General features: G+C 38.6%; 1 protein-coding gene and 1 long non-coding RNA gene across 2 annotated transcripts in view; one reads left to right on the forward strand and one right to left on the reverse strand.

The window, feature by feature from the left end:
- Positions 1 to 1,214, forward strand: part of LOC115415297 (uncharacterized) — an 11,549-nt gene extending 10,335 nt beyond the window's left edge. Inside the window, exon 3 of the long non-coding RNA XR_003934791.1 lies at positions 1,200 to 1,214. This is a non-coding gene — a long non-coding RNA (uncharacterized LOC115415297). The remainder of the gene's footprint in view (positions 1 to 1,199) is intronic.
- LOC115415295 (epoxide hydrolase 1-like) overlaps positions 1 to 26,129 on the reverse strand; it is a 27,402-nt gene extending 1,273 nt beyond the window's left edge. The window contains exons 1-8 of the mRNA XM_030128817.1: positions 26,049 to 26,129; positions 10,190 to 10,429; positions 9,898 to 10,078; positions 9,110 to 9,328; positions 5,444 to 5,573; positions 3,080 to 3,294; positions 670 to 778; positions 397 to 513 (exon numbers count right to left, since the gene is read on the reverse strand). Of these exons, the coding sequence (XP_029984677.1) occupies positions 397 to 513; positions 670 to 778; positions 3,080 to 3,294; positions 5,444 to 5,573; positions 9,110 to 9,328; positions 9,898 to 10,078; positions 10,190 to 10,372 (1,154 nt within the window). The 5' untranslated portion in view covers positions 10,373 to 10,429; positions 26,049 to 26,129. The remainder of the gene's footprint in view (positions 1 to 396; positions 514 to 669; positions 779 to 3,079; positions 3,295 to 5,443; positions 5,574 to 9,109; positions 9,329 to 9,897; positions 10,079 to 10,189; positions 10,430 to 26,048) is intronic.
- Positions 26,130 to 27,199: the final 1,070 nt, after the last annotated feature.

The raw sequence follows: 27,199 nt of genomic DNA on the forward strand, positions 1-27,199 counted from the left end.
CACACAAAGTACTATAGTAAATGTAGGCATGTGCAGAAAGGTACAGGATAAAATATAAAATGTACACATACTACTAAAGTACTATTAAAACTACTGAAATATACACAATCTAATTCTATACTACAGAGGAGAAATATGTACAACAAATAAGGATATATACCGGTAATATAGGATATATATGGGTAATATAGGATATAGGATATATACAGGTAATATAAGATATACTACACAGGTAATATAGGATATATATAGGTAATATATAGAACATATACAGGTAATTTAGGATATATACAGGTAATATAAGATATACTATACAGGTAATATAGGATATATACAAGGTAAGATTACGAAAACCAAGTGCATGTGTTGTGACTTAACACTGTGTCTGTCATTTACTTAGTGTGGGGCGGGGCCAGGCCTACGTTCTCCTTGTAGAACCTCATGGAGGAGACGATACAACCAGACGTCCAGTAGATCATGATGTTCGTCAGCAGGTCGTCAAGAGAGAACTTCCTAAAAGACAAGGTTAGTGAGACTGAAGCTGTAACGAGGAGCTTTAGGATCCACTGTACATTCACTGTAAACTCTGAGTTCAGAATAAAAACAGCCTTATAATGTGTTTACATATGACATAACACAGAGTAAAGCAATGAAAACTGTGTGTTTGACCTGGTGAGTCCTCCGTCCTCCAGGTTCCTGAAGTCAAAGTTTGTCGCTGTGGAGAACTTCTCCAGAATGTAGGCAGCCAGACCCACTGGAGAATCATTCAGCCCCCGACCTGACAGCGTCCCAACCACAGATAATAATGCAGAGTACTTCAGAAAGGTGTGTTTGTTTACACAGTTCAATTTGTTTCTTTGTATGTTTGTTAAAAGTTTAGCAGCAAAACTACTGGTTGAATGGGCTTTATGCACAGCCCACTACTTCCTGAACTTAAAGCAGCTCCTTTGTTTCCTGTCTTTCATTATTGGACACAATGATTAATCCAGGTGTGTCTGCTATTTTCTGTTGTGACTACTGTGGTCACACACACCTGCATTAATCATTGTGTCCAATAATGAGAGACAGGAAACAAAGGAGCTGCTTTAAGTTCAGGAAGTAGTGGGCTGTGCATAGAGCCCATTCATACTAAACTGGGTTTATAGATCGCCAGTGACCCAGAATAGATGTGATTACATTCTGGGAAGAGTAGGTTAAAGTTCATTTTTTTTAATTTTTAAAATATTTTTTTTTTACCCATTTACTTATACTGGACCAAATTTGTCTACGCTGACATCAGCACACATATAGACATGATGACATCAGCTGGATCAATGTCAAAATAAGCTACAATACATGTGAGGGGTGGGGTTTGTTGCGCCTGGAACCACTTGTTTCTTGTCATTTCATTCCAGTCTACAAACAGAGGTTGAAGTGCAAAAAAAACAAAAAAAACAAAAACAAGTGGTGCCAGGTACAACAAACCCCGCCCCTCGAATGTACTGTAGCTTATTTTGGCATCAATCCAGCTGATGTCATCATGTCTATCTGAGTGCTAATGTCAGCATAGCAATTGCCTCTATGTATGGGCCAAGTCTGAAGTAAATTGAAGCAATATTGATGTTTTTATAGACAGGAAATTTCACCCACTATAAGTAAAGTGTTAAGTGTTGGGAAGGGGAGTGGCTCCATTGTGTGCTGTCCTGTTTTATGTAATTTTATTGGGGTGGCATATGGGGGTGCTGTTTATGGGTATGTGTTTCTGTGTATGTGCTTATGTGTTTATGACCCCTGCTGCACACCGAATTTCCTTTTCTAAGGATAAATAAAGTTGAAAGTTGAAAGTTGAAGTTGAAGTAAATGGGAGAAAAAAAGATGAAAAAAATTCATTAAAAATTTGAACTTTGAACTACTTTTCCCACAATGTAATCACGTCTATTCTTGGTCATTGGCAATCTATAAACCAAACTTGGTATGAATTTAACCAATAGTTTTGCTGCTACGGACATTTGAAATTTTGCCCATTATAAGTATATTGTCATACCTGCTGCCAGACGATAGTCTGGTTTTGTCTGTCTTTTATGTTTTGTTTGTCTCTTCCTGTTTTATTTTGTTAAGTTGTCCCTCATGTGTCGTGTCTGTCGTCTTTACTTCCTGTTCTCTGATCATCCTTACCTCTGACCTGATTACCTGTCTCCGCCCTGATTTGCTCCACCTGTGTCTAGTTGTCTTCCCTCCCTTTTGTGTATTTAAACCCTGTCCTTTCCCCTTGTCAGTCGCCAGTTTGTAACTCTCATAGTTCTTACCAGCGTCTTGACCTCGTTTGTTCGTTTGTCTGCCTGTTGTGACCCTTTTTGGATTCCTCGGTTTTTTGCCTACTGCCTGCTCCCTGTCGGTTTTTGTCTGCCTCATCTGGTTTCCTGGTTTCGATCTTCTCGCCCTGACTTTCTGGTACGTGAGTATTTGTCTAGCCCTTATGTCCTGTTGCCTGAGTGATAGCCTGCCTGTGCATGACCTGTTTCCTTCCCTGACCTCCCTTTGCTTTTCCCCAGTCGGGGAAAATACCCCAAACGCCGCTCGGGGAGATGGGCTGCCGCCCTCGAACCGGAGGACGAATCAGAGGAGGATATCTCCTACCATTATCCTCAAGATTCTGTCATTATTATTCTTTCACCTGTGTGTGAATAATAAATCTTTTGAACCTTATTTTTGTGTCCGAGTTACTGCATTTGGATTCAGTGTTTGTACTAGCCGCATTACATATATGGGAGAAAAAAAGATTTTAAAAATTTCTAAAAAATTTGAACTTTGACCTACGTTTACTAAAATGTAATGAGATCTATTCTGGGTCACTGGTAATCTATAAACCATATTTGGTATGAACTCAATCAACAGTTTTGCTGCTAGAGCGTTAACAATCAAACAAACCCAACCAAAAACAATAACTACTGATTACTTTGATCATTTAAAGATTTCTTGAGATGATATAGTTGTGATCTTAAAGTGTCAGATTAAATGACAAAAGTGAAATATTTGATCTGAGCAGACTTTGGTTAACAGAGTAACCGATCCTTTTAACAGATGTCCGTTCAGTTCTTACCGGCTGTGTCAGGCTTCGTGGCCTGGATGTGCATGAATCCAGACTCTTTGATGGACTCCACCACCAGTTTGTCCATTAAGGGGTAGAGTCTCTGAATGTCCAGGTCAGTGAAGCCGAACGGTTTGGGGAAGTGACGGCCGAACATGATGGATAAAGTCACGATCAGTCCTCCCATCGTTACCGATGCAAAATTCAAATATAAGCCTGTAACCATCCTGAAAAGTGTAACAAAAAGCATCAAAACCACAATACGGTCGTTTTAATACATACAGTAAAGTATTAATTTCATCATGTTTGTAGCTGCCATTGAAATATGTGTCTGTTCATTTAAATATTTAATCTGTATGTATTTTTTTTGTTTGGTTATGCACTTTTGCACCTACACTGGAAAAAATCTGAATCTTACCAAGTGTATTTTTCTCATTTCTAGTCAAAATATCTCATCACACATAAAATAAGACATAATCACCTAAAGAGTAACTTTTCAGTGAGATATAAGAACTGATTTACGGACAAAAGATCTGGAAAATCTGATTTCAAGAAATCTTTCCAAGATATTTTTCACTTGGTCCATTGGCAGATTTTTTTTTTGCTTAATTCAAGATTTTTTTTTTGCTTTATTCAAGCAAAAAAAATCTGCCAACGGAACAAGTGAAAAATGTCTTGGAAAGGTTTCCTGAAATAAGATATTCAAGCTCTATTGTGTAAAAATAAGTTCTTATATCTCAGTGAAAAGTTTTGCAGTGTAAAATTGGAACTGTTTGCTGTTGGGCCCCTTTTTGTCATTTTCATAATTAATGACCCCTGCTGGAATGAAAGAATTGTGCTTCAAGGTTGTATGGTCATGTGATGCATCTAGTTAGTCATGTGATGTGATGTCTACATTCGTAGCAGGGACAATGAGAGTTTGGTTCTTTTGGAGCTAGAGTGTGCACAGGGTAAGACCTGTTTTTCAGAAGAGTGTTGGCTACTCTGTACTTTCTAAATGGAAGGCGTACACGGTATGGGTTACTTGAAAATATGACTTTACAATAACCCTTAGGGGTCTGAGCCTATTTTAGCCATTTTTGAGTACTTTTGATTTTGCCTTTATAAACTATATAAAGAAATGTTTATTATACCCATGTTTGGTATCTTTTTTTCAGCACAACTTCATCTATCTCATCTGCCTATTATTTTTTCACTTTCATCTACTATATCAACACAAAAGGACAAAAAACACACAAAGAAAATAAAATCCAATTTGAAAAATGTATATAATTTCTCGCATAAATAACACAAAGATGCTTAACGAACCTTTTCAAAGACTTTAAAAGTGAATATTGCTTCCAAATATTAGGGATATAAAATCAAAATTGCAATAAATTAAAACTACACTCAAATATTTGACATAAAAGCAGATCTTGACATAAGGGTTTTCCCACCCCCCCCATCCCCCCACCTGTGGTCCTCTCGGTTTCCTCACCCGGTTCAGGTAGGGGTCATCCTCCCCCTTACCTGTAATGCTAATGCAGTCTGTGGATTACAATCCACAGAATCGGCCAGTTTTTTCCATTTTGAAAATGGACAAAAAATGACAAAGATATGGTCAAAAATCTAACGCCCCCTACCACCCACCCACCCACACACACACACACACACACACACACCTCATTTTCATACTTTTACTCACACATTTGTTTGCTCTGAGTTCATATTGTCGTATCTCTGGTTGGATTTGCTCTATCAACATCAAATATAAAGTGGGAGAGTGTTTCAAGTCCACACTTTTGAATGCCCACGTGGTCTATGTGACCGACTTGAAAATGTCATGGGATTCAGTCACAGGGCTGTGACCGTGGACATCTAAGGGTTAATGTGTATGTCACTTTCATGTTATATTGAATATGATGGACTGTAAAAGAACTAGTCTTAACAGCTTTAGGTTAAATATGCTTATTGACACAAATATATTCTGGGGTCAAAACAAGGTATTCGAAATCTCTCTGATGGGTCATTTTAGAGACCATCTGACAGGTTAGTGCTGCTAAATGACCCATATTTTTACTTTTAAATTATTTTTTGCTTTAGTTGGACCGTAAGGGATTATCCAAAACAAGGAGCTACTTTATACTGAAATAAATGTGGGAATGGCAATCAGTTAGTTCGCTCTCTGACGGGACATTACTGTGTTTTGACCCTCTGATATATGTTGTGTCATATGTTATTTCAGTTTTTCACGGTGGTTTGGTGTTTGAAAGCTGAGAAATAAACCAAAACACTCATCAACCGTCAGTCGGAGTGTGGCTTTCTTCTCTAGCCAGAACTGAAGGTTTAGGAGCAGCTCCAGTGTTCATCTATGAGTCACTTGTGTTTGCGTCTTACTTGGGCTCCAGCTGAGCCATGTTGGTGGTGATCTGCCAGCCCCAGTCTCCTCCCTGAGCGTAGAAGTGCTGGAAGCCAAGACGCTTCATCAGTTTGATGAAGATACGAGCTGCACAGACTGTATCAAAACCTGTTCACACAGACGAACAAAGAGACACAGGAAGTAGGTTTGGAGTGTTATGTCTTTCAACAGCAGAGTGTCAGTAGACTTAAACTGCATATGTCACATTTCCTTAACCTAAGGAAGCAAGAAAAATGTTTCAGGTTATTTCACTCTGATCTACAATATTTATAGTCCATGTAGACAGTAATTCTCTGGGTGTTTGGTCATTCATTCATCTGTAATTTCCCAGTTAAGTACATCTATACTCAGTGCCAATGAAAACACAACACAAACACAATGTCTCCATTCATAAGACTTGTTTTTCTCATTGCTCAGCAATGAACTGCTCAACTTAAGGAATTGTGGTCAGTTCAGGAGTGGTCATGTTCTGTATATAAAGGCAAACTGAAAAGCAGGAAAATCATTTGCAATAACTCAGCGATGCCTAGACTGACACGTGACCACAGATGCCATGCTATGGGGCTCCTGGAGGCCGGAATCTCTGCTCGGCAGGTGGCGTGCAATGTGTCCGCCATAGTCAGGATGCAATAGAGGCATGAAGAAACTGGTTAAACTGCAGACAGACCTGGACCTGGACGAGCACGTGTGACCACGCCACAGCAGGATGGCTACATTGAGCTGCAGCACCTCCAGGACCGCTGTGTGACTTTTGGTTTTGGGGGTCCTTGAGTTTCTTTCTTTATCCTTATTTTTTGTCAACAAATTTGGATGTGATTTTTTATTTTTACTGTATAGAAATGGCCTATGATTAATTCCAAAGAGCTGATGGAATAAAAATCCTCATCGATTTAAAAAAAATATAAGAAGCTTCAAGTGTTGCACTTTCATTGGCACTGAGTATATCTAGCTAGCTAGCTAGCTAGCTACTGCCTCATCTCTTTCAGAAAGTTTCAGATTTGAAGATATTTATGAAAATGGAAAAAAAAAAAAAGCATTCCAAATTTTGCAGAATGTTTTTGTTCACTCACCTGAGGTGTTGTTTTTTTTTTTTGTTTTTTTATAAACAGTAAATGTGCATGAGGGAAAATCAATGCATATTTTCTGATCAATTCTGATGTGGCAGACATTAAACCCAAGTAACTGATTAGTTGACTGATCACTCATTGAGCATTAGCATCTCTGACAGTGTGAAAACATGGCTTATAAGCAGTGTTTTTCAACCTTGGGGTCGGGACCCCTCGTAGGGTCACCTGGAATTCAAATGGGGTCGCCTGAAATTTATAGTAATTGATAAATTAAAAAAAAACAAAAAAAAAACCTTACTAATTAGAATATATGTCGAGTTGAGAGAGTCAATTACAATCCATATAAGTCATGACAAACTGTGAGTGTGAAACTGCAGCACTGTGGTTCTGTTTATCTGTGGTTCTGTTTATCTGTGGTTCTGTTTATCTGTCAAATGTTCACTGTGGTCAGTTTCAGATGCTGCAGCTCTTTCATAATTCATAGTTTCAGTTCTTGTTTGTTCAGTATTAATCACAGCTGGACTGACTGTAAATATTTTGACCAAGGAAAATCCAAGTCTCCCTTTGTGCAGTCATCTACACCTGGATTTACTGCCTCCGTCCACAATAATATACATTATATAGACTAAATGTCATCTAAAATTAATGTTTATTTGCAAAATAGCGTAGCAAACTATTACATGATCAGAAAAAAATTAAATAAATTAATTCAGACATTTAAAAAGTCTTTGTTTTAAATGTCTGGGGTTGCCAGAAGTTTGTGATGTTAAAATGGGGTCACGAGCCAAAAAAGGTTGGAAACCATTGGCCTATAGTGTCAGATGATGAGACATTACCAGTTTGGATGGCTGTAAGTTATTCACTGTTTATACAATTGGAAAAATTCCAGCAGTTTCTGAAACCTGAGACATTGCGCTTTATAGGCTTTATTGGGTAATTACGGTAATTTCACTCATGCCTGTACTAGAAGCTGGAGAAGAAGCCGTTTTAGCAGAATTATAACATGCAGTATATTGTAAATGAGTGCTAGATTTTGAAAGATCTGGAAAAAAAAGCACTCTGGAAAAATGGGCAAACGGACTCAGTCATTTCCTAACCTTTTATTTAGTCAAAATAAGAAAAAAAAGCCCAGGTGGATCATTTGGATCATTTTAGGCTTAGGATTTAAGGGGTTAATGTAGAATTTTCAAATACACTGAGTAAAACTATAAACGCCCCATGTACAGAACTTGTGTAACATGAAACGCACGGCCTAAAATGAGCTCATGATGTCTTATAATTGTAAAACATGAAGATGAACAGAACACAATGTGTCGCTCTACGGGAGGCCGTTGGTGGACACACAACATATTAAGTGGTGATTTGTTTCAACCGTGTCCACATGAATGTCCCTGAATGCCACACAACGGACACTAATAGATTGTGCGACATCTAATTCTATTAAAAATATAAAGTGTCGCATGGGGCGGTTACATTTTTGTTCAGTGTATATTATAGATCAGGGGTCTCAAACATGCGGCCCGGGGGCCAAATACAGCCCACCAAAGGTTCCAAACCGGCCCGTGAGATGAATTTGCAAAGTGCAAAAATTCCACAGTCAAGGCTGTGGAACTCATTTTAGTTCAGGTTCCACATACAGACCAATCTGATCTACAGTCAAATAATAACAGCAGAAGAACCTACAAAAAAGAATGACTTTATATTTTCATCTTTGTTTGGTGTGGAAAAAATTGCTAATATTACACTATGCCTATAAATAATGACAACTTCAAATTTTTCTTTGTTTTAGTGCAAAAAATAGCATAAAATTATGAAACTAGAAGCACTCGGAGAGCGCAGACCTCCGCCAAGGCTGATCAGTGGCCCCCCCCCGTGGGCCCCCCCACCCCCGATCACCACCAAAATTTAATCCTTTCTTCCTTATCCCATTTCCAACAAACCCTGGAAATTTCATCCAAATCTGTCCATAACTTTTTGAGTTATGTTGCACACTAACGGACAGACAAACAAACAAACAAACAAACCCTGGCAAAAACATAACCTCCTTGGCGGAGGTAAATATTTACATTTACAAACTATCCTGTAACAATAAAATGTGAATAACCTGAACAAATATGAACAACCTGAAATGTCTAAAGAAAATTAAGCATAATTTTAACAATTTTCTGCCTGTTCCTTAGTGTTTAGTGTCTTTGTAGATCCAATCCATAATGAACGTTGCGTAAATGATAAGTTGAGGCATAATATTGTTAAAATTGCACTGATTTTTCATAAGAAATTTCAGTTTTTTTCAGGTTATACACATCTTTTTTGTTATAAAAGTAAGGATTTTCATAATTGAATGGGGGGGTTTTGCACTAAAACAAAGACAAAAATTCGGAGTTGTCATTATTTATAGGTTATTATGCTATTATTTTCCTGGTCTGGCCCACTGGAGATCAAATCAGGCTGAAAGTGGAACTTGAAAGAAAATGAGTTTGAGAGCCCTGTTATAGATGTTTTGTAAACCCATACATCATCATGTACATACTTGCACATGTTTTCCTCATATTTGGGCTCCAGACGTCCCAGACCTACCTTTCTTATGTGGTGCTTCAGAAAAGCCGTATCCAGGTATGGAGGGACAGACCACCTCAAACACACAGTCACCTGGATCTGATGGTTCTGTCAGCAGAGGGATGATCCCAAAGAACTCATAGAAGGATCCAGGCCAACCATGAACCATGATCAGAGGGATCACTGCAGACCCCTGTGGGACCCTCTGGGGTTTGATGTGCATATAGTGGACATCAATGCCTGACAGGGATCAAATATGACAGATCAGAATGATGTAATATGTATATGTAAATAATATAGAATCACAATGTAAATATGGAAATAATATTAGATTTTAATTCTAATTCTATATTTATGTAAATATTTCTATAAATACCACATTTCTTATTTTTCTCTTCATAATTTCATTTTTCACTCGTTTGTGGTTTTCTATCTGTCTTTTTCTCTGCACTTACTTGTTGTATGTTGCTGCTTCTAAATGTGAAATTTCACCACAGTGGGATAAATAAAGTCATATTTTATCTTATCTTATTATCAGTAGAGTATATTGCATAGCTGGTTGGTATATATTACAGATCAGAATGCAATATGTATATGTAAATAATATTGAATCACAACGTAAATATGTAAATAATATTGGATTTGAATTCTAAAATTCTATATCTATATAAACATTTCTATAAATACCACATTTCTTATTTTTCTCTCGGTTTTTATGTCTTTTTCTCTGCTGTTAACTGGGAAATTAAGTAAATAAAGTCTATAGAGTATAGTCTCTAGAGTATATTCCAGAGCTGCAGCTTCTTCACCTTCTATGTTGGTTTTAAAATGAGGATACTGGTTGAGTTTGTCCACTTGTTTCCTCCAGTCAAAGTCATTTCTCCAGTAGGACACCACCTTCTGCAGGCACTGGGAGTTGAAACCATAATGAAACTGACTGTCCTCCAGTGACGCCACAGGTCGAGTCTGGTCTAGCCTCCTGTGAAGGTCCTGACAGATTAAAAAAAAACCAAATGATATGTTATCTTCTGTCACTTTTCTGTGTAACCAGGTCAAGTGTCTATGCCATAGAAATCCTGACAAACAAAGTGGAAATCTGACCTCCAGCTCTTCATCGCTGGTGGAGATTTTAAAGGGTCGGACTGAGACGTCCTCCTCTCCATCAGGGGGTGCGCCAGCCCCCCACCAGCCATCTTTGGTCTTCAGGACCTGGTTTCTGTTCCTCATGACCAGAAAATAGATCAATCCTCCAATCAGGAGAGAAACTAGGATCTCTGTAAACATGGTGCCAAGTGTCTGAACCAGTACAGGGACGAGTGGACGACAAACACTGGACAGGAGCTGGAATGAGACAAATGAACAAGGAACAAATGTCTGACAAATGTGAAATATGGTAGAACAGGGCCTATTTGGAGGAAGCAGAACTGGTTCGTTTTTTATCCTCCAAGAAATTTGACAAACTTACTCCCCTTTTACTTTTAAAATTCTGTAAATTCCTTGCTTTTCTGACAATGAAAACCTTCTGTGCACTTAAAATGTAGATAATCTGAGTTTTTTGCGCTGTTAAGAGAGTTATTCTCTTTCTTTTCCATTGTCATACTTTCTTCTAATGTTAATATTAAACAACACAAAACAATATTCATCTGAAACAGAGTATTTCAGTAAACTTTTTAAACTAATCCTACATCATTGGCTTTGAGTCAGCCAGTAAAGACAGACCAGTGCAGATTGTGGTACACTGGTAAATAGCATTTAAATATACTATACATTCTTCCATGAAGAAGCATATTGTGTGTTTGCAATTGAGATTAAAGTTTAACGAGAGGCTATGTATTTTCATTTTGACAGTTTATGTTTTTATATTTAGAATGTTAAGTTTGTCTACATTGTTCTCTTTTTAATGTGGTGTAATTTCACCTAGCCTCTATGTTTAGCTTCTATGTTTAGTTCAGTTATGTGTGGTCCATCATTCATCCAATTATTTAATGAATTACATTACAAACATGTTGATAAATTTGAGGTTTGGGTCTCCTTTAAACTGAAAAAATGGCTTTGCATTTTTTTTTTAATTAAAAATACAACTTGCGCACATATATAGTGATTTTTTAGTAGAAAATACTAATTATTTGAACATGTAACCAACCATTTCTTTAAAATAAACACTTTGTTGAGAGGAAAACAAAGGAATTAATTGACATGCTTTTAAGTGTGCTTTTTAAATGTCACATGAGCTTTGGTAACAGGACTGAGAAAAATGCAACCACCTTCTGCTTAAAAACCTTGTAAAAAAAATTTAATAAAGTTGCCTGAGATTGACCAATATACACATTTTGAATAGTTAAATATGCATGTTATTAGATTCAATGTTGAAAAAAGATTTAAAAAACAAAAAAGATATTTGAAAGAGTTGCAACAAGCAAATGGCACCCATTCGGTGGAATGGCCCAAATACACACCTCCAAGTTCAACATTCTGAGAACAGCCCAGTGATCTTGGCAGCTAACAAACAGAACAGGGTAACAGAGCATTTTTCAACCGATGCTGCAGCTCCTTCATAATTCATAGTTTGAGTTTTTGTTTGTTCAGTATTAATTGTCCTCCTTGTAAATCCAAGCTGGAGTGACTATACAGATCCTGACCAAGGAAAATCCAATTCTCCCTTTGTGCAGTAATCTACACCTGGATTTACTGCCTCTGTCCACAATAATATACATTATATCAGTGGTTCCCAACCTTTTTATGCTCCTGACCCATTTTAACAACACAAATTTGTCAACCCCAGACATTCAAAACTGAGACTTTATTGTATTGCTAAAATAATTTGTTTTTTGATCATGTAACAGTTTGCTATGCTATATTGCAAGTAAATGTTAATTTTAGAGGACATTTAGTCTATATAATGTATATTATTATGGATGGAGGCAGTAAATCCAGGTGTAGATTACTGCACAAAGGGAGAATTGGATTTTTCTTGGTCAGGATATGTCCAGTCAGTCCAGCTTGGATTTACAAGACTGACAATTAATACTGAACAAACAAGAACTGAAACTATGAATTATGAAAGAGCTGCAGCATCTGAAACTGACCACAATGAACATTTGACAGATAAACAGAACCACAGTGCTGCAGTTTCACACTCGGTTTGTCTTTTATGGATAGTGATTATCTCTGTCAACTCCCCATATATTTTTTATTCTTTTTTTTTTTTTTTAATCAATTACTATAAATTTCAGGCGACCCCAAGGTTGAAAATCACTGCATTATATAGACTAAATGTCCTCTAAAATTAACCTTTATTTACAACATAGTATAGAAAACTATTACATGATCAAAAATAAATTAATTTTAGCAACAAAACCAAAAAAAAAAAAATGTCTCCGTTTTGAATGTCTGGGGTTGACAGACATTTGTGATGTTAAAATGGGGTCAGGAGTAAAAAAAAAAAAAAAAGTTTGGAAGCACTGTGTTTAAAAGTGAAGGCTAATGGAGGAAAGTTGAATGACCTGTCATATTCAGAACAAAATCCAACTCTGAACATTCAACAGAGCAGGAGGAAATGGTCAACACATTTCGACCCTAAATGTGGCAATAACAGACACCCAAGAAACCACACTGAACAGTATTTAACAGACTAAACAGCTAATGACCACTGCTGGAAACAGATACTGACCGCCTTCTGTTCAGTTCTCCGCCTTAAGGCGGCCATACACTGTGTGATTACTTTGATCGTTGCATGCAGCTCCATCTCAAACTGTGCGAATCAGTCGTACAGTCAGGCTCACGATTCATGTTCTCACACTGCACGGACCGACGCTCGTATGCGACCTGACTGCTCACACTGTAGGACCATACACCAGAGGACGCACCACACTGTAGGACCATACACCAGAGGATGCACCACACTGTAGGACCATACACCAGAGGATGCACCACACTGTAGGACCATACACCAGAGGATGCACCACACTGTAGGACCATACACCAGAGGACGCACCACACGTTCCAGTGTTGAATCCGGAAATACAACGTTAAAATACCAAGGAATCCGTAAAAGTGCATAGACGATTGTGTATTGGCGTGAGCCACGAAATGGTAGTGCTAAACAAAAACCAACGAGCTGCTTTGGAAATATGTGCCATTATCTGTGAGGAATCAAAAAAGAAGAAAAGACAACGACGTGTTTGGTGCAGGAATTGGTTGGCCAGACGTGGACAGTATGGGCTGTCAAACCTACAGCAAAGGGAATTAAAGCCACAAGTGGCATCTAAAGGCCCTCGCCAAGGGCACGTCCAGTGGAAGTATGCTCATCGTTCAGCAGGTGGCACTCTAGCCCCAAATTTTGTGTCTTCTGATGAATGGGTGTAGGCCTGGGAGATTGACAATTGACTCAAATTTGAGACAAATCAGTGTTGGTATGTCCGAACCAAGGTTATAATAGTTTTGGATTTTTAATTATAGTTTAGTTTTAATTAGTTTTGACTTTTTTTTCTCTTATTCAGTTAGTTTTAATTAGTTTTTAGAGCAGGTTTGTTAGTTTTTATTAGTTATCGTTTTTTTCTGAATGCTTAGTTTTATTTTAGTTTAGTTTAGTTTTAGTATTAGTTTTAGTTATTTCATATATTTTATCTTCCTCATCATCCTATTCAAAGAAATTAGTGAGGCGCGGATATGTGTTACCCTGGACACTTTATTTGGGGGTCGGTTTAGGGTGGCTCATGGACTGAGCAGAGACACAATGTACTGTACAATGTATAAATTCCCTATAGCAGGTTGAGGGGGGGTGCAATCCATACACAACATCACTTACGTGAAACAATGCGAAGATGTGCAATGCATGAGAGGAGATGCACAAAGCAGCCAGCAGTTAAAGCAGATAGAAACATATATAAACCAGCTAACCAGCAGTTAAAGCAGATAGAAACATATATAAACCAGCTAACCAGCAGTTAAAGCAGATAGAAACATATATAAACCAGCTAACCAGCAGTTAAAGCAGACAGAAACATATACAAACCACTTATAAACATATATAACCCAGTTCCTCATCAGTAAACCACACCTTAGCAGATATCTCATCTCTTAATCATCTCCAGTTCCATTATTAGCCAACTTTGCTTCAGTTCAGTTCAGCTAGCTGTAGCTAGTAACATCAAACGTTTTTAACATTCTAACAGGTTCCATACCTCTGTAATTGGATTAGTTTTCATCCTCCTCTTTTCTCCTCTTCTAAACTGTGCAGTTCAGGGCTTGGAAGGCCTTTTCATGGTGATAAACTCTCCAGTTTTAACCTGGATGCTAGTTCAACACTGACTCTGTCCTTTAGCTCTGCTCTGTCTCTGTCACTCACGCGCACACACACGGTACGCCAAACAAAAAACAAAACAAAAAAACCCGACCCATGTATCACTACAGTAAACCCCAGACAGGACTGTGCTGCTTTGTCCCAGCTTCAGTCTGTATGTTCCAGGTAGAGTGGGGACCAGAAGACCACTGGAAACCACAGTGAGCAGACATGACAGACTGTGGAGTGTCCTATGGTGTCACCAGCTCAAACTGCTGGAGCGAAATAAATTAATTTCATATCAATCCGACATTGACAGAGACGAAAACGAAGGGAATTGTATCCATAATATTTATACGTTTTAGTTAGTTTTGTAAGTTCACAAAACAGTTTCAGTTAGTTATCGTTTTTTTCTTTTAATTAGAGTTTTTATTAATTTCAGTTAACGAAAATGTTTTTTCAATTTTAGTTTTCGTCATTTCGTTCGTTTTCGTTAACGATAATAACCTTGGTCCGAACTGAACAAAATTTTTTTATAAATGAATCTGTAGGGGGCGCTATGAGCCAAAATTCAATTTATTCCATTGAATGGGTGTAGGAGTGCGAGATGTACCACTGAGTCAAATTTGAGCCAAATCGGTGTTCGTATGTCTGAACTGATGCAATTTTCGTGAAGGTAAATTTGTAGGGGGCACTATTGAGCGAAATGACAATTTCTGTTGATAAATGGGTGTAGGCCTGGGAGATTGACGACTGATTCAAATTTGAGCCAAATTGGTGTTCGTATGTCTGAAGTGACGTAATTTTCGTAAAGGTAAAATTGTAGGGGGCGCTATAGCTTCAAATTTTCTGATAAATGGGTGTAGGCCTGAGAGATAGACGTCTGAGTCAAATTTGAGCCAAATTGGTGCTCGTATGTCCGAACTGAAGCAATTTTAATAAAAAAATTAAAAAAAAAAAAAAAAAACTTGTAGGGGGCACTGTAGTGCGAAATTTCAGTTTCTTTTGACAAGTAGGTGTAGGCCTGGGAGACAGATGTCTGAGCCAAATTTGAGCCAAATCGGTGTTCGTATGTCTGAACTAATGTCATTTTTGTAAATGTACATTTGTAGGGGGCGCTATAGTGCGAAATTTTAATTTCATTTAATAAATGGGTGTAGGCCTGGGAGATAGACGTCTGAGTCAAATTTGAGCCAAATCGGTGTTCGTATGTCTGAGCTGAAGCAATTTTTGTAATGGTAAATTCCCGAAGAAACTTTGCAAAGTTTGCGATGTCGTCACACAAAAACGGTGACACCGATCCCAAGAATTTGGCAAACTTTTGATGCCCCACTTCTCTAGATACTGTACACCGATTTTGAGCTCATTCAGCCAAACGACCAAGGAGGAGATAGTTCAAATACGACGTCAGCGAAAATGCTGACTCAGCATTTTGGAAATTTCAATCCAATATGGCCGACTAAGGGTTGGTTTTGGGGCGTGGCCATAATAATATTTTTTGTTTGTCTCCTCATGATGAATCCGTGTACCGATTTTCATGGCTCTACGACAAACTTTATGTTGGACGTGCTCCCTTTGGTGTAATGTATTTCCACTTTTCAAGGAGGCGCTGTCGCAACATTTTTTTACCGACATCTACGAAACCTATATGTAAATTCAATTTTGCACATTTCTGAATTTTGGGCAAAATTTGGTGAGTTTTCGTAAATGTTCAGGGAGTCAAAATTGAGCTCAAAGCGCAGGAGAAAGAAAAAAATTAAAAATTAAAAAATTAAAAATAATAATAATCTGATCAAGAACAATATAGCCGTTTCTATGGCAACCACGTATCTGGCCTTATTTGAAAGCTCTCGAGGTCCCCCACATGTCTGTGGGGTCAGAGGTCATGTGTCGTGCACTTACACACACTTGACTGACCCCGGGTGGGCGTGGTTCATTGACTCCCATTCATTCTGAGCTGGTCTAAATATGCAATTTGTGCACATGTCATGTACATCTTCGGAAAGGTCTCAGTGCCATGAATGTGAATGTGTGTGAGAGTGGCGACAGTGGCGAAAGGCGACCGCGTCACTGGCGATTTCGTCCCCATGCGCCCACTGCAGACTCAATAGGCCCTGCGCCGGCTTTACTCGGATCGGGCCTAACTAGTGACCTGCATGAAAAGGTTCAGATCTGTTATATTTTATCCAAAGCGTCAGATACTACCTCTTAAAATACAAGAGTCTAATGTGTGATCCTGATTATCGCCAACACCATCATCAACACTATCCATCCCTACTATCCCCAAAGACATTGCTCCATAGCAATGCTGCATTTGTAAATAAGAACCTGTTCTTAATTGCTTGCCTGGGTAAATAAAGGTTAAATAAATAAATAAAAAACAAAATGGAGCACTCTGTTATGGTCTATAATAAAACAAAAGGAACAAGATCACTGGTGAGTGACAGGGTTTTATCTGCAGCTACCATGTTCCTGGCTCTGGACCAGATCCAAAACGATTTGTGTAACTGAAGGCTGACCACTGGTGTCTGACTTGGTCCGAGTCATCAAATTAACATTAAACGAAAAATCACTTTTGGCTTTTGAGTTTTTGTCATTATGCAGCTGGAAAACAGTGGTGTGCCTGTGAAAAAAATACTATAGGTTGTAATGAGAATGTTGCTTAATTTTTTTTTTTTTTCTTGCTCTGTGTATTTTTGTCCATTATTTAAAGTTTTGTAAATGGTCTTAGTTGTTATCAGTATGGCTTATTCCAGTGTTTCCCAACAATGTTTTGGTTTGTAACCCCATTTTAACATCACATATTTCTGGCGACCCAAGACATTCAAAACAGAGACTTTTTTTTTGCTAAAATTAATTTGTTTTTGATCATGTAATAGTTCGCTATACTATGTTGCAAATAAACATCAATTTTAGATGACATTTAGTCTATATAATGTACATTATTATGGATGGAGGCAGTAAATCCAGGTGTAGATTACTGCACAAAGTGAGAATTTTATTTTCCTTGGTCAGGATATGTACAGTCAGTCCAGCTTGGATTTACAAGGCTGACAATAGTGAACAAACAAGAACTCAAACTATGAATTATGAAAGAGCTGCAGCATCTGAAACTGACCACAATGAACATTTGTCAGATAAACAGAACCACAGTGCTGCAGTTTCAGACTCAGAGTTTGACATGTCTTTTATGTATTGTGATTGTCCCTTTCAACTCACTATATATATTTTTTAATCAGTAATTTTTTTTATTTTTACCAAATACTAGAAATTTCAGGCGACCCCATTTGAATTCCAGGTGACCCCACCAGTTGAAAAACACTGGCTTATTCTATTTCAATAAATATTAAAAAAAAAAAAAAAAAAAAAAAAGAAAAAAGAAAAAGGAAACCAAATGTAGGAAGTGGACCTCAATGCAGGGCCTTGTGGGTAAACATATATAACAGAAAAGGAAGTTACCCTGCATAACCAACCGCAGACCAACCGATAACCAAGGTTTCTTGTTCTTTGTTTGTGTTGTCTTCTCCTTCAGTAATTCTTGTTGCACCGCCATCATAGGAGAGGAGGGGATCACGTTATTCAAAATGTTTTGTTTGACAAAGTGTGGTGTGAAAGCAAACTCAGAATAGCTGAATGTTCTGAATTATAATTTTACTAGTATGTGGCCCATGGGGAACCATGGGCTGTAGATGTGGGAGTTCTTATGCTGGGGAGAGCAGACTTTTGGGAAAAGATGATAGTCCATACTGAATAAGTAGTGACATAAAAATTGTTTGCTAAGTAAATCTTAAAAATGTGACCGGCAATTCATATACACAGGCGCACCTGCAGAGTGAAATAGTGAGCGGCGGAGCAGCGGGGGGTGAATAATTTGTAAGATGGTGTGGGGGGGGGGGCTTCCTTGCTGGGTACCTCACAATGAGTACGCACAGATGTGAAACTTAACAGGCATTTGCAATTCCTCTATGTCTCCGGCTGTTATGAAGCTCATTTACCTTTCCCAACCTCCTAAAACTTCGCAAACTTTTTTTTGAGGGGGTAGGATGTTTGTTTAAGGGGGAATTTCCCCCTCTTGCCCTCTCTAGAACTGGCTCCGATGCCAATACGTCGGGACTGTAGCTTGTAAATGCGGCGTTCCTGTTTTTAACTTCATTTCCCGTCATGCAGCGTTGTGCTTCCGTGATTGTAAGGCAATTGTATTCCAAAATTACAAATATCTCCCAAAATATTGGTCCTGTCAACTTGCCAAAATGTTTAATGTGGAGACAGGACTATTACTCAAATGTAGGTACCAAATTGGCCACTTCAAAACATCTCAATTTCTCAGAAGTGTGCAGATACACACATCAAGGTTATAATAGTTTTGGATTTTTAATTATAGTTTAGTTTTAATTAGTTTTGACTTTTTTTTCTCTTATTCAGTTAGTTTTAATTAGTTTTTAGAGCAGGTTTGTTAGTTTTTATTAGTTATCGTTTTTTTCTGAATGCTTAGTTTTATTTTAGTTTAGTTTAGTTTTAGTATTAGTTTTAGTTATTTCATATATTTTATCTTCCTCATCATCCTATTCAAAGAAATTAGTGAGGCGCGGATATGGGTTACCCTGGACACTTTATTTGGGGGTCGGTTTAGGGCGGCTCATGGACTGAGCAGAGACACAATGTACTGTACAATGTATAAATTCCCTATAGCAGGTTGAGGGGGGGTGCAATCCATACACAACGTCACTTACGTGAAACAATGCGAAGATGTGCAATGCATGAGAGGAGATGCACAAAGCAGCCAGCAGTTAAAGCAGATAGAAACATATATAAACCAGCTAACCAGCAGTTAAAGCAGATAGAAACATATATAAACCAGCTAACCAGCAGTTAAAGCAGATAGGAACATATTATAAACCAGCTAACCAGCAGTTAAAGCAGATAGGAACATATTATAAACCAGCTAACCAGCAGTTAAAGCAGACAGAAACATATAAAAACCACTTATAAACATATATAACCCAGTTCCTCATCAGTAAACCACACCTTAGCAGATCTCTCATATCTTAATCATCTCCAGTTCCATTATTAGCCAACTTTGCTTCAGTTCAGTTCAGCTAGCTGTAGCTGTAACATCAAACGTTTTTGAACATTCTAACAGGTTCCATACCTCTGTAATTGGATTAGTTTTCATCCTCCTCTTTTCTCCTCTTCTAAACTGTGCAGTTCAGGGCTTGGAAGGCCTTTTCATGGTGATAAACTCTCCAGTTTTAACCTGGATGCTAGTTCAACACTGACTCTGTCCTTTAGCTCTGCTCTGTCTCTGTCACTCACGCGCGCACACGGTACGCCAAAAAAAAAAAAAAAAAAAAAAAAAAACCCGACCCATGTATCCCATGCATCACTACAGTAAACCCCAGACAGGACTGTGCTGCTGTGTCCCAGCTTTAGTCTGTATGTTCCAGGTAGAGTGGGGACCAGAAGACCACTGGAAACCACCAGTGACCGGACATGACAGACTGTGTAGTGTCGTATGGTGTCACCAGCTCAAACTGCTGGAGCGAAATAAATTAATTTCATATCAATCCGACATTGACAGAGACGAAAACGAAGGGAATTGTATCCATAATTTGTATACGTTTTAGTTAGTTTTGTAAGCTCACAATACAGTTTCAGTTAGTTATCGTTTTTTTCTTTTAATTAGAGTTTTTATTTATTTCAGTTAACGAAAATGTTATTTCAATTTTAGTTTTTGTCATTTCGTTCGTTTTCGTTAACGATAATAACCTTGACACACATGCACACACTCTGAGACCCTCCAGTATTATTGTAAAGAGAATACGTGTCCCAACCTGACTGGTGTAAGTCAGCACAGAGGTGGGAAAACACCATTAATAAGTTGAGCTGTTTTCACCCACAAAAACTGAGCTTTTTAGCTCATCAGATCTTCTTTGCATTATCACCAGCATTAGTGTGTTTCATTGGAACTGGATTGCTTGATTCTTTTTAACAGTACACAAAAAAAACAAGTTTTACTCATTTACATAATTTTAATAATTAGTAATTTGCATGGATTTTTGAATGTGGAATTCCTCCAAATAGAAAATCTAAATCTGTAAAATACTCAACCATATAATGCGAAAACACTTACTACACAGGAGACAGAAGGGTGTGGAGCTGGAGTCTTCAGTCTGTTCATAAATAAAACTGAGTGGTGGTTTGTCTTCTGTGGAGCCCCAGTCCCCTCCCACAGCATATGCTTGTCTGAATGTGTTGTGTATTGCCTCATATCTTTGGATGGAAGTAGCTGTTATAGCCCTGAGCAATAAAACCTCAGTAATATTAAGTTAAAGTACACATTCTAATTTATTTCACCTGTATATTCATTTTCTTGGTCTGTTTTGTGGATTTTTGTGTTTTAATGTGTTGAATGCTGATTTGAACTGATACTGACTTTTTTTTTTTTTGATGTGATGAATGACCCTTAGTGTTTTACTCTGTTTCATATTTCATACTTCACCCATAACCCCCACACCTTACAGTATGGCTAGACAGTCTTCTACAGTGTCACCAAGTGTTTCTCTTGACATAGAACCTCCTGATGTTCAAACCCCTCTACTGGCTGCACATGGTGCACCCACTGGATTTAGTGCACACTTACAGACTTATTTTCCAACCCCCAGTCAACCACTAGCTGGAACACCTGATGCCAGAGTCCCTCTCCAATCCTTTCCCCCCTTGGATAATCTACATCCTGTTGATCAATCTCTTGCTTGGGAAACTGAGGCTGTGTCTTATTCATCTGCTCCAGGAGGTGGAGTTTTAAACCTTACAGCTTCCTCTTCTTACCCAGCACCTCCCTCTCCTTATGAACTTCCACGTGCAATACCTACACCTGCTCGGGAATTGAATCAACTCACAGAACAAACCCAGACAGGTTGGGACAGAATGCACATGGAAATGAAGGAGCAAAATGTGGCTATTAAGGAGCTAACAACATACTTAAAAGAAAGTCAAAATTCTTCAAAGGAACATCTTAAGGATTTTGTGGATCAAATAAGTACAAATCATCAACAACTCTGCACTATGATTACATCACATAAAGAAGGTACGGGAACTGAAATGGAGAATCTTGTAAAGACAATCAAACTGATTGTAGAAAAGGAAGTAAAAAAAACTCTGAAGCATCCCTGCTGTCAGAAGTTCGCTTTATGGTGGAGCAGCTTCAAGTGGAGATCCAATCGGAGCTCAAAACTTTTCACACACATTCTCAAGAATGCATTTCCAAGTTGTCAAAAACTGTTGAAGCAACTAGTGCTGAGCTAACCAAGCTGGCTACTAACATGAAGAAAGTGGAGATTGAAAATAAAGAACAGTTAACGTGTCTTGAGAGGAAATCTTCTGGTCTGGAAGGAAGACTAGAATCTTTCATAGCTGAAGTCAAATCTACTCCATCCTCTTCGAGTTATAGAGAGTATTCTGATAAATCACGCCCAGTTCTGACTACAAACCCCCCAGTTACGAAAAGTGATCATATTAAGAAGACCTTCCCAACGTATGGAGGACCTAATGATGATCCTGACCCCCTTAATTATCTGTCAAAGTGCCATGACTTTCTTGCTCTACATCCTTTGATTGATTCTGATATTCTGGCAACTTTCAGAACTGTCCTCCAAGGCACCGCTTGTGACTGGTGGGAAATCGCTAGATTAGATGTCACTACTTGGAGCCAGTTTGAGACTGTCTTTTTGTCTGTTTTTCTTGCAAAAGACTATGAAGATGAACTGGCTGAACGTGTCTGAACCAGCAGACAGAAAGAGCATTAAAGCCACAGGCGGCATTGACAGGCCCTCGCCACGGGCACATCCAGTACAAGTATGTCCATCGTTCAGCAGGTGGCGCTCTAGCAGCAAATTTTAATGTCTTCTGATGAATGGGTATAGGCCTGGGAGAATGACAACTGATTCAAATTTGAGCCAAATAGGTGACTGTATGTCCAAACTGAACCAATTTTAGTAAAATGAAATTTGTAGGGGGCGCTATGGAGCCAAATTTCAAATTTTTCAGATGAATGGGTGTAGGCCTGGGAGTTTGACGTCTGAGTCAAATTTGAGCCAAATTGATGTTCGTATGTCTGAGCTGAAGCAATTTTGGTAAAGGTAACTTTGTAGGGGGCGCTATAGTGTGAAATTAAAATTTCTTTCAATAAATGGGTGTAGGCCTGGGAGATAGAAATCTGAGTCAAATTTGAGCTAAAATGGTGTTCATATGTCCGAGCTGAAGCAATTTTTGTAAATTTTTGTAAAAACTTCACAAAGTTGGCAACCTTGTCTCACAAAAACGGTGACATTGATCCCAAAAATTTGGCTAACTTGTCATGCCCCACTTCTCTAGATACTGTACACCAAGTTTGACCTCATTTGGCCAAAGGGCCAAGGAGGAGATAGTTAAAATACGATGTCAGTGAAAACGCTGACTCAGCATTTAGGAAATTTCAATCCAATATGGCCGACTAAGGGTTGGATTAGGGGCATGGCCATAATATTTTGTGTTTGTCTCCTGACGATGAATCTCTGTACCAATTTTCATGGCTCTACGACAAACTCGTGCTGTCGCAGCATTTCTTTACAGACATCTACGAAACCTGTATGTAAATTACATTTTTTGCACTTCTGAATTTTGGGCAAAATTTGGTGAGTTTTCATAAATGTTTAGGGGGTCAAATTTGAGCTCAAAGCGCACGAGAAGGAAAAAATAAAATTAAAGCCGCAAGCGGCATCTAAAGGCCCTCGCCATGTAGAAGTATAAGTATGCCCATCGTTCAGCAGGTGGTGCTCTAGCACCAAATTTCAATGTCTTCTGATGAATGGGTGTAGGCCTGGGAGATTGAAAACTGATTCAAATTTGAGCCAAATTGGTGTTCATATGTCTGAAGTGAAGTAATTTTTGTAAAGGTAAAATTGTAGGGGGCGCTATAGCTCCAAATTTCAAATTTTTCTGATAAATGGGTGTAGGCCTGGGAGATAGACGTCTGAGTCAAATTTGAGCCAAATTGGTGTTCGTATGTTCGAACTGAAGCAATTTTAATAAAAAAAAAATTTTTTTTTTAAACTTGTAGGGGGCGCTGTAGTGCGAAATTTCAGTTTCTTTTGACAAGTAGGTGTAGGCCTGGGAGACAGATATCTGAGTCAAATTTGAGCCAAATCGGTGTTTGTATGTCCGAACTGAAGCAATTTTAATTTTAAAAAAAAAATTTTTTTAAACTTGTAGGGGGCGCTGTAGTGCGAAATTTCAGTTTCTTTAGAAAAATAGGTGTAGGCCTGGGAGACGGATGTATGAGTCAAATTTGAGCCAAATCGGTGTTCGTATGTCCGAACTGATGCAATTTTTGTAAATGTACATTTGTAGGGGGCGCTATAGTGCGAAATTTCAATTTCTTTTAATAAATGGGTGTAGGCCTGGGAGATGGACGTCTGAGTCAAATTTGAGCCAAATCGGTGTTCGAATGTCTGAGCTGAAGCAATTTTTGTAATGGTAAATTCCCGAAGAAACTTTGCAAAGCTTCCGATGTCGTCACACAAAAACGGTGACACCGATCCCAAGAATTTGGCTAACTTTTGATGCCCCACTTCTCTAGATACTGTACACCGATTTTGAGCTCATTCAGCCAAATGGCCAAGGAGGAGATAGTTCAAATACGACGTCAGCAAAAACGCTGACTCAGCATTTTGGAAATTTCAATCCAATATGGCCGACTAAGGGTTGGTTTTGGGGCGTGGCCATAATAATATTTTTTGTTTGTTTCCTCATGATGAATCTGTGCACCGATTTTCATGGCTCTACAACAAACTTTACGTTGGACGTGCTCCCATTGACGTAATGCATTTCCACTTTTCATGGGGGCGCTGTCGCAACATTTCTTTCCTGACATCTACGAAACCTATATGTAAATTCAATTTCTCAGACTTCTGAATTTTGGGCAAAATTTGGTGAGTTTTCGTAAATGTTCAGGGGGTCAAATTTGAGCTCAAAGAGAAGGAGAAGAAAAATAAATTAAAAAAAAAAAAATTAAAGTCGCAAGTGGCATCTAAAGGCCCTCGCCACGGGCATGTCCAGTAGAAGTATATCCATCGTTCAGCAGGTGGCGCTCTAGCACCAAATTTCAATGTCTTCTGATGAATAGGTGTAGGCCTGGGAGATTGACAAATGATTCAAATTTGAGGCAAATCTTTGTTCGTATGTCCGAACTGAAAAAAATTTTGTATACATGAATCTGTAGGGGGCGATATGAGCCAAAATTCAATTTGTTCCATTGCATGGGTGTAGGCCTGCGAGATGTACCACTGAGTGAAATTTGAGCCAAATCGGTGTTCGTATGTCCGAACTGATGCAATTTTCATGAAGGTAAATTTGTAGGGGGCGCTACTGAGCGAAGTGGCAATTTCTTTTGATAAATGGGTGTAGGCCTGGGAGATTGACAACTGATTCAAATTTGAGCCAAATTGGTGATCGTATGTCTGAAGTAAAGTAATTTTCGTGAAGGTAAAATTGTAGGGGGCGCTATAGCACCAAATTTCATTTTTTTCTGATAAATGGGTGTAGGCCTGAGAGACAGACATCTGAGTCAAATTTGAGGACATGCTCCCATTGACGTAATGCATTTCCACTTTTCAAGGGAGCGCTGCAGCAACATTTCTTTACCGACATCTACGAAACCTATATGTAAATTCAATTTTGCACATTTATGAATTTTGAGCAAAATTTGGTGAGTTTTCGTAAATGTTCAGGTGGTCAAAATTAAGCTCAAAGTGCAGGAGAAAGAAAAATAAGACAAACAATAAATAAATAAATAAATAAATAAAAATAATAATAATCTGAGCAAGAACAATATAGCCGTTTCCGTGGCAACCACGTATTTGGCCTTATTTGTAAGCTCTCGAGCTCCCCCACATGTCTGTGGGGTCAGAGGTCACGTGTCGTGCACTTACACCCACATGACTGACCCCGAGTGGGCGTGACCCATTGACCCCCATTCATTCTGAGCAGGTGTAAATATGCGATTTGTGCACATGTCATGTACATCTTCGGAAAGGTCTCAGTGCCATGAATGTGAATATGTGTGAGAGTGGCGACAGTGGCGAAAGGCGACCGCGTCACTGGCGATTTGGTCCCCATGTGCTCACTGCAGACTCAATAGGCCCTGCGCCGGCTTTACTCGGCTCGGCCTAACTAGAGGTAAGCTGCTAAAGCTGAACTGCACTGGGCCAATAGCCAGCTTGTACACTACTGTACGCGTCTGTGTTCGCACATGCACAGTGTGAGAATCTGAAGCACATGGGCTCGTGGCACTGCTTTGACAATGCGATAGACTCACGAGGAGCGAGCAGGATTTCAAACAGCTCTGTTTTCCTTGCGAACACACGATTGCTGGTGGTAAGGTGCTGATCGCTTCTCCTTACCCCATGTACACTGCACCAAGCACCACACACGCTTAGAGGCACATCTGGCCCCATCCCAGAAAGAGTCGCACCAGTGAGAAATCGTCTCTAAACTCACACAGTGTAAGGCTGCCTTTAACTGGGTCAAATGTGTCAGTTTAAGCCCCTTTTTCCAACTTGTTCGGTAGCTGTACTTAAACACTACTCACGATCATGTCAAGTATTAAGTCCCCCCCCACCCCCCCACAGATCCAGTACTTACCTCAGGTCGGTCCTCCGTTCCAGATGTGATGCAGAGTTCTGCTGCCTGAGTTTTAGACGGAAAGTGCACACGCTGGCGGGAGCGCGCACACTGAGAGTCAATATGGAAACGTTTACAAGGTTCCCGTGTATTTGCCTGAATGAAAAGTTTTCCCATTTCCCATTTGCATATTTAGTAGAAAGTAGAACAGGGCTGTCAAACTCGTTTTATTTCAGGGACCAGATTCAGCTAAATGTGATCTGCAGTGGGCCGAACCAGTTAAATAATAACAGAATTATATATAATAAATAATGTCAACTCCAAACTTTTCTCTCTGTTTTAGAGCGAAAAAAGTTAATTTACTTTATGAACAGGTTTACATCTACAAACTATCCTTTCAAATGATGTGAATAACATGAACAAACTGAAAAAATAAGTGTAATTTTAACAATATTCTGCCTCAGTTTCTCATTTACACATGTACATTAGAACGTACAGATCACAGTGGATCTACAAACACACAAAACATTTAATAACAGGTGGAATATTGTTAAAATTGTACTTGCTTCTCTTAAGACATTTCAGGTTATTTGCTTTTTTTTTTTTTTGCAAAATTATACTTTTAGTGTAAATACATGAAAATATTTACATTTACAAACAGAAACATTTGCAGTTGTCATTATTTCTATGTTATTCTGATAGTATTTGACTGGTCCTGTCCACTTGAGATTGAATTAGTCTGAATGTGGAACCTGAACTAAAAGGATTGTTAATATCTTCAGTGTAATTTTTGCATTCCACAAATTCATCCCCAGGGCCGGACTGGACCCTTTGGTGGGCCAGATTTGGCCCCCAGGCCACATGTTTGACACCTGTGATGTAGAAGTTCATGTCAAACATACTGTTAACCTTATTATTATTTTAGGTAAATGTTATATTCATACTTGTAAGTGGAAAAACACAAACCCTTCCTTTAACTTGTTTTTATGTGATTTTATTAAATATTACAAATCTCTTCAGTATATTGTAAATATGTTCCCAAAAAAAAGCCAGAAAACTTTCTTTTAGTTGATCTAAGTCCTTGCTGTTTTAATTGTATCTTGCCTTAGTCCTTTGTGCTCTATTGTCCAGTCAGATTTACTCATTCATTTTTCTTTCTGTTTCAATATTTT

Source organism: Sphaeramia orbicularis, chromosome 24 (assembly GCF_902148855.1).
Source record: "Sphaeramia orbicularis chromosome 24, fSphaOr1.1, whole genome shotgun sequence".
In the NCBI taxonomy this organism is placed as follows: Eukaryota; Metazoa; Chordata; class Actinopteri; order Kurtiformes; family Apogonidae; genus Sphaeramia; species Sphaeramia orbicularis.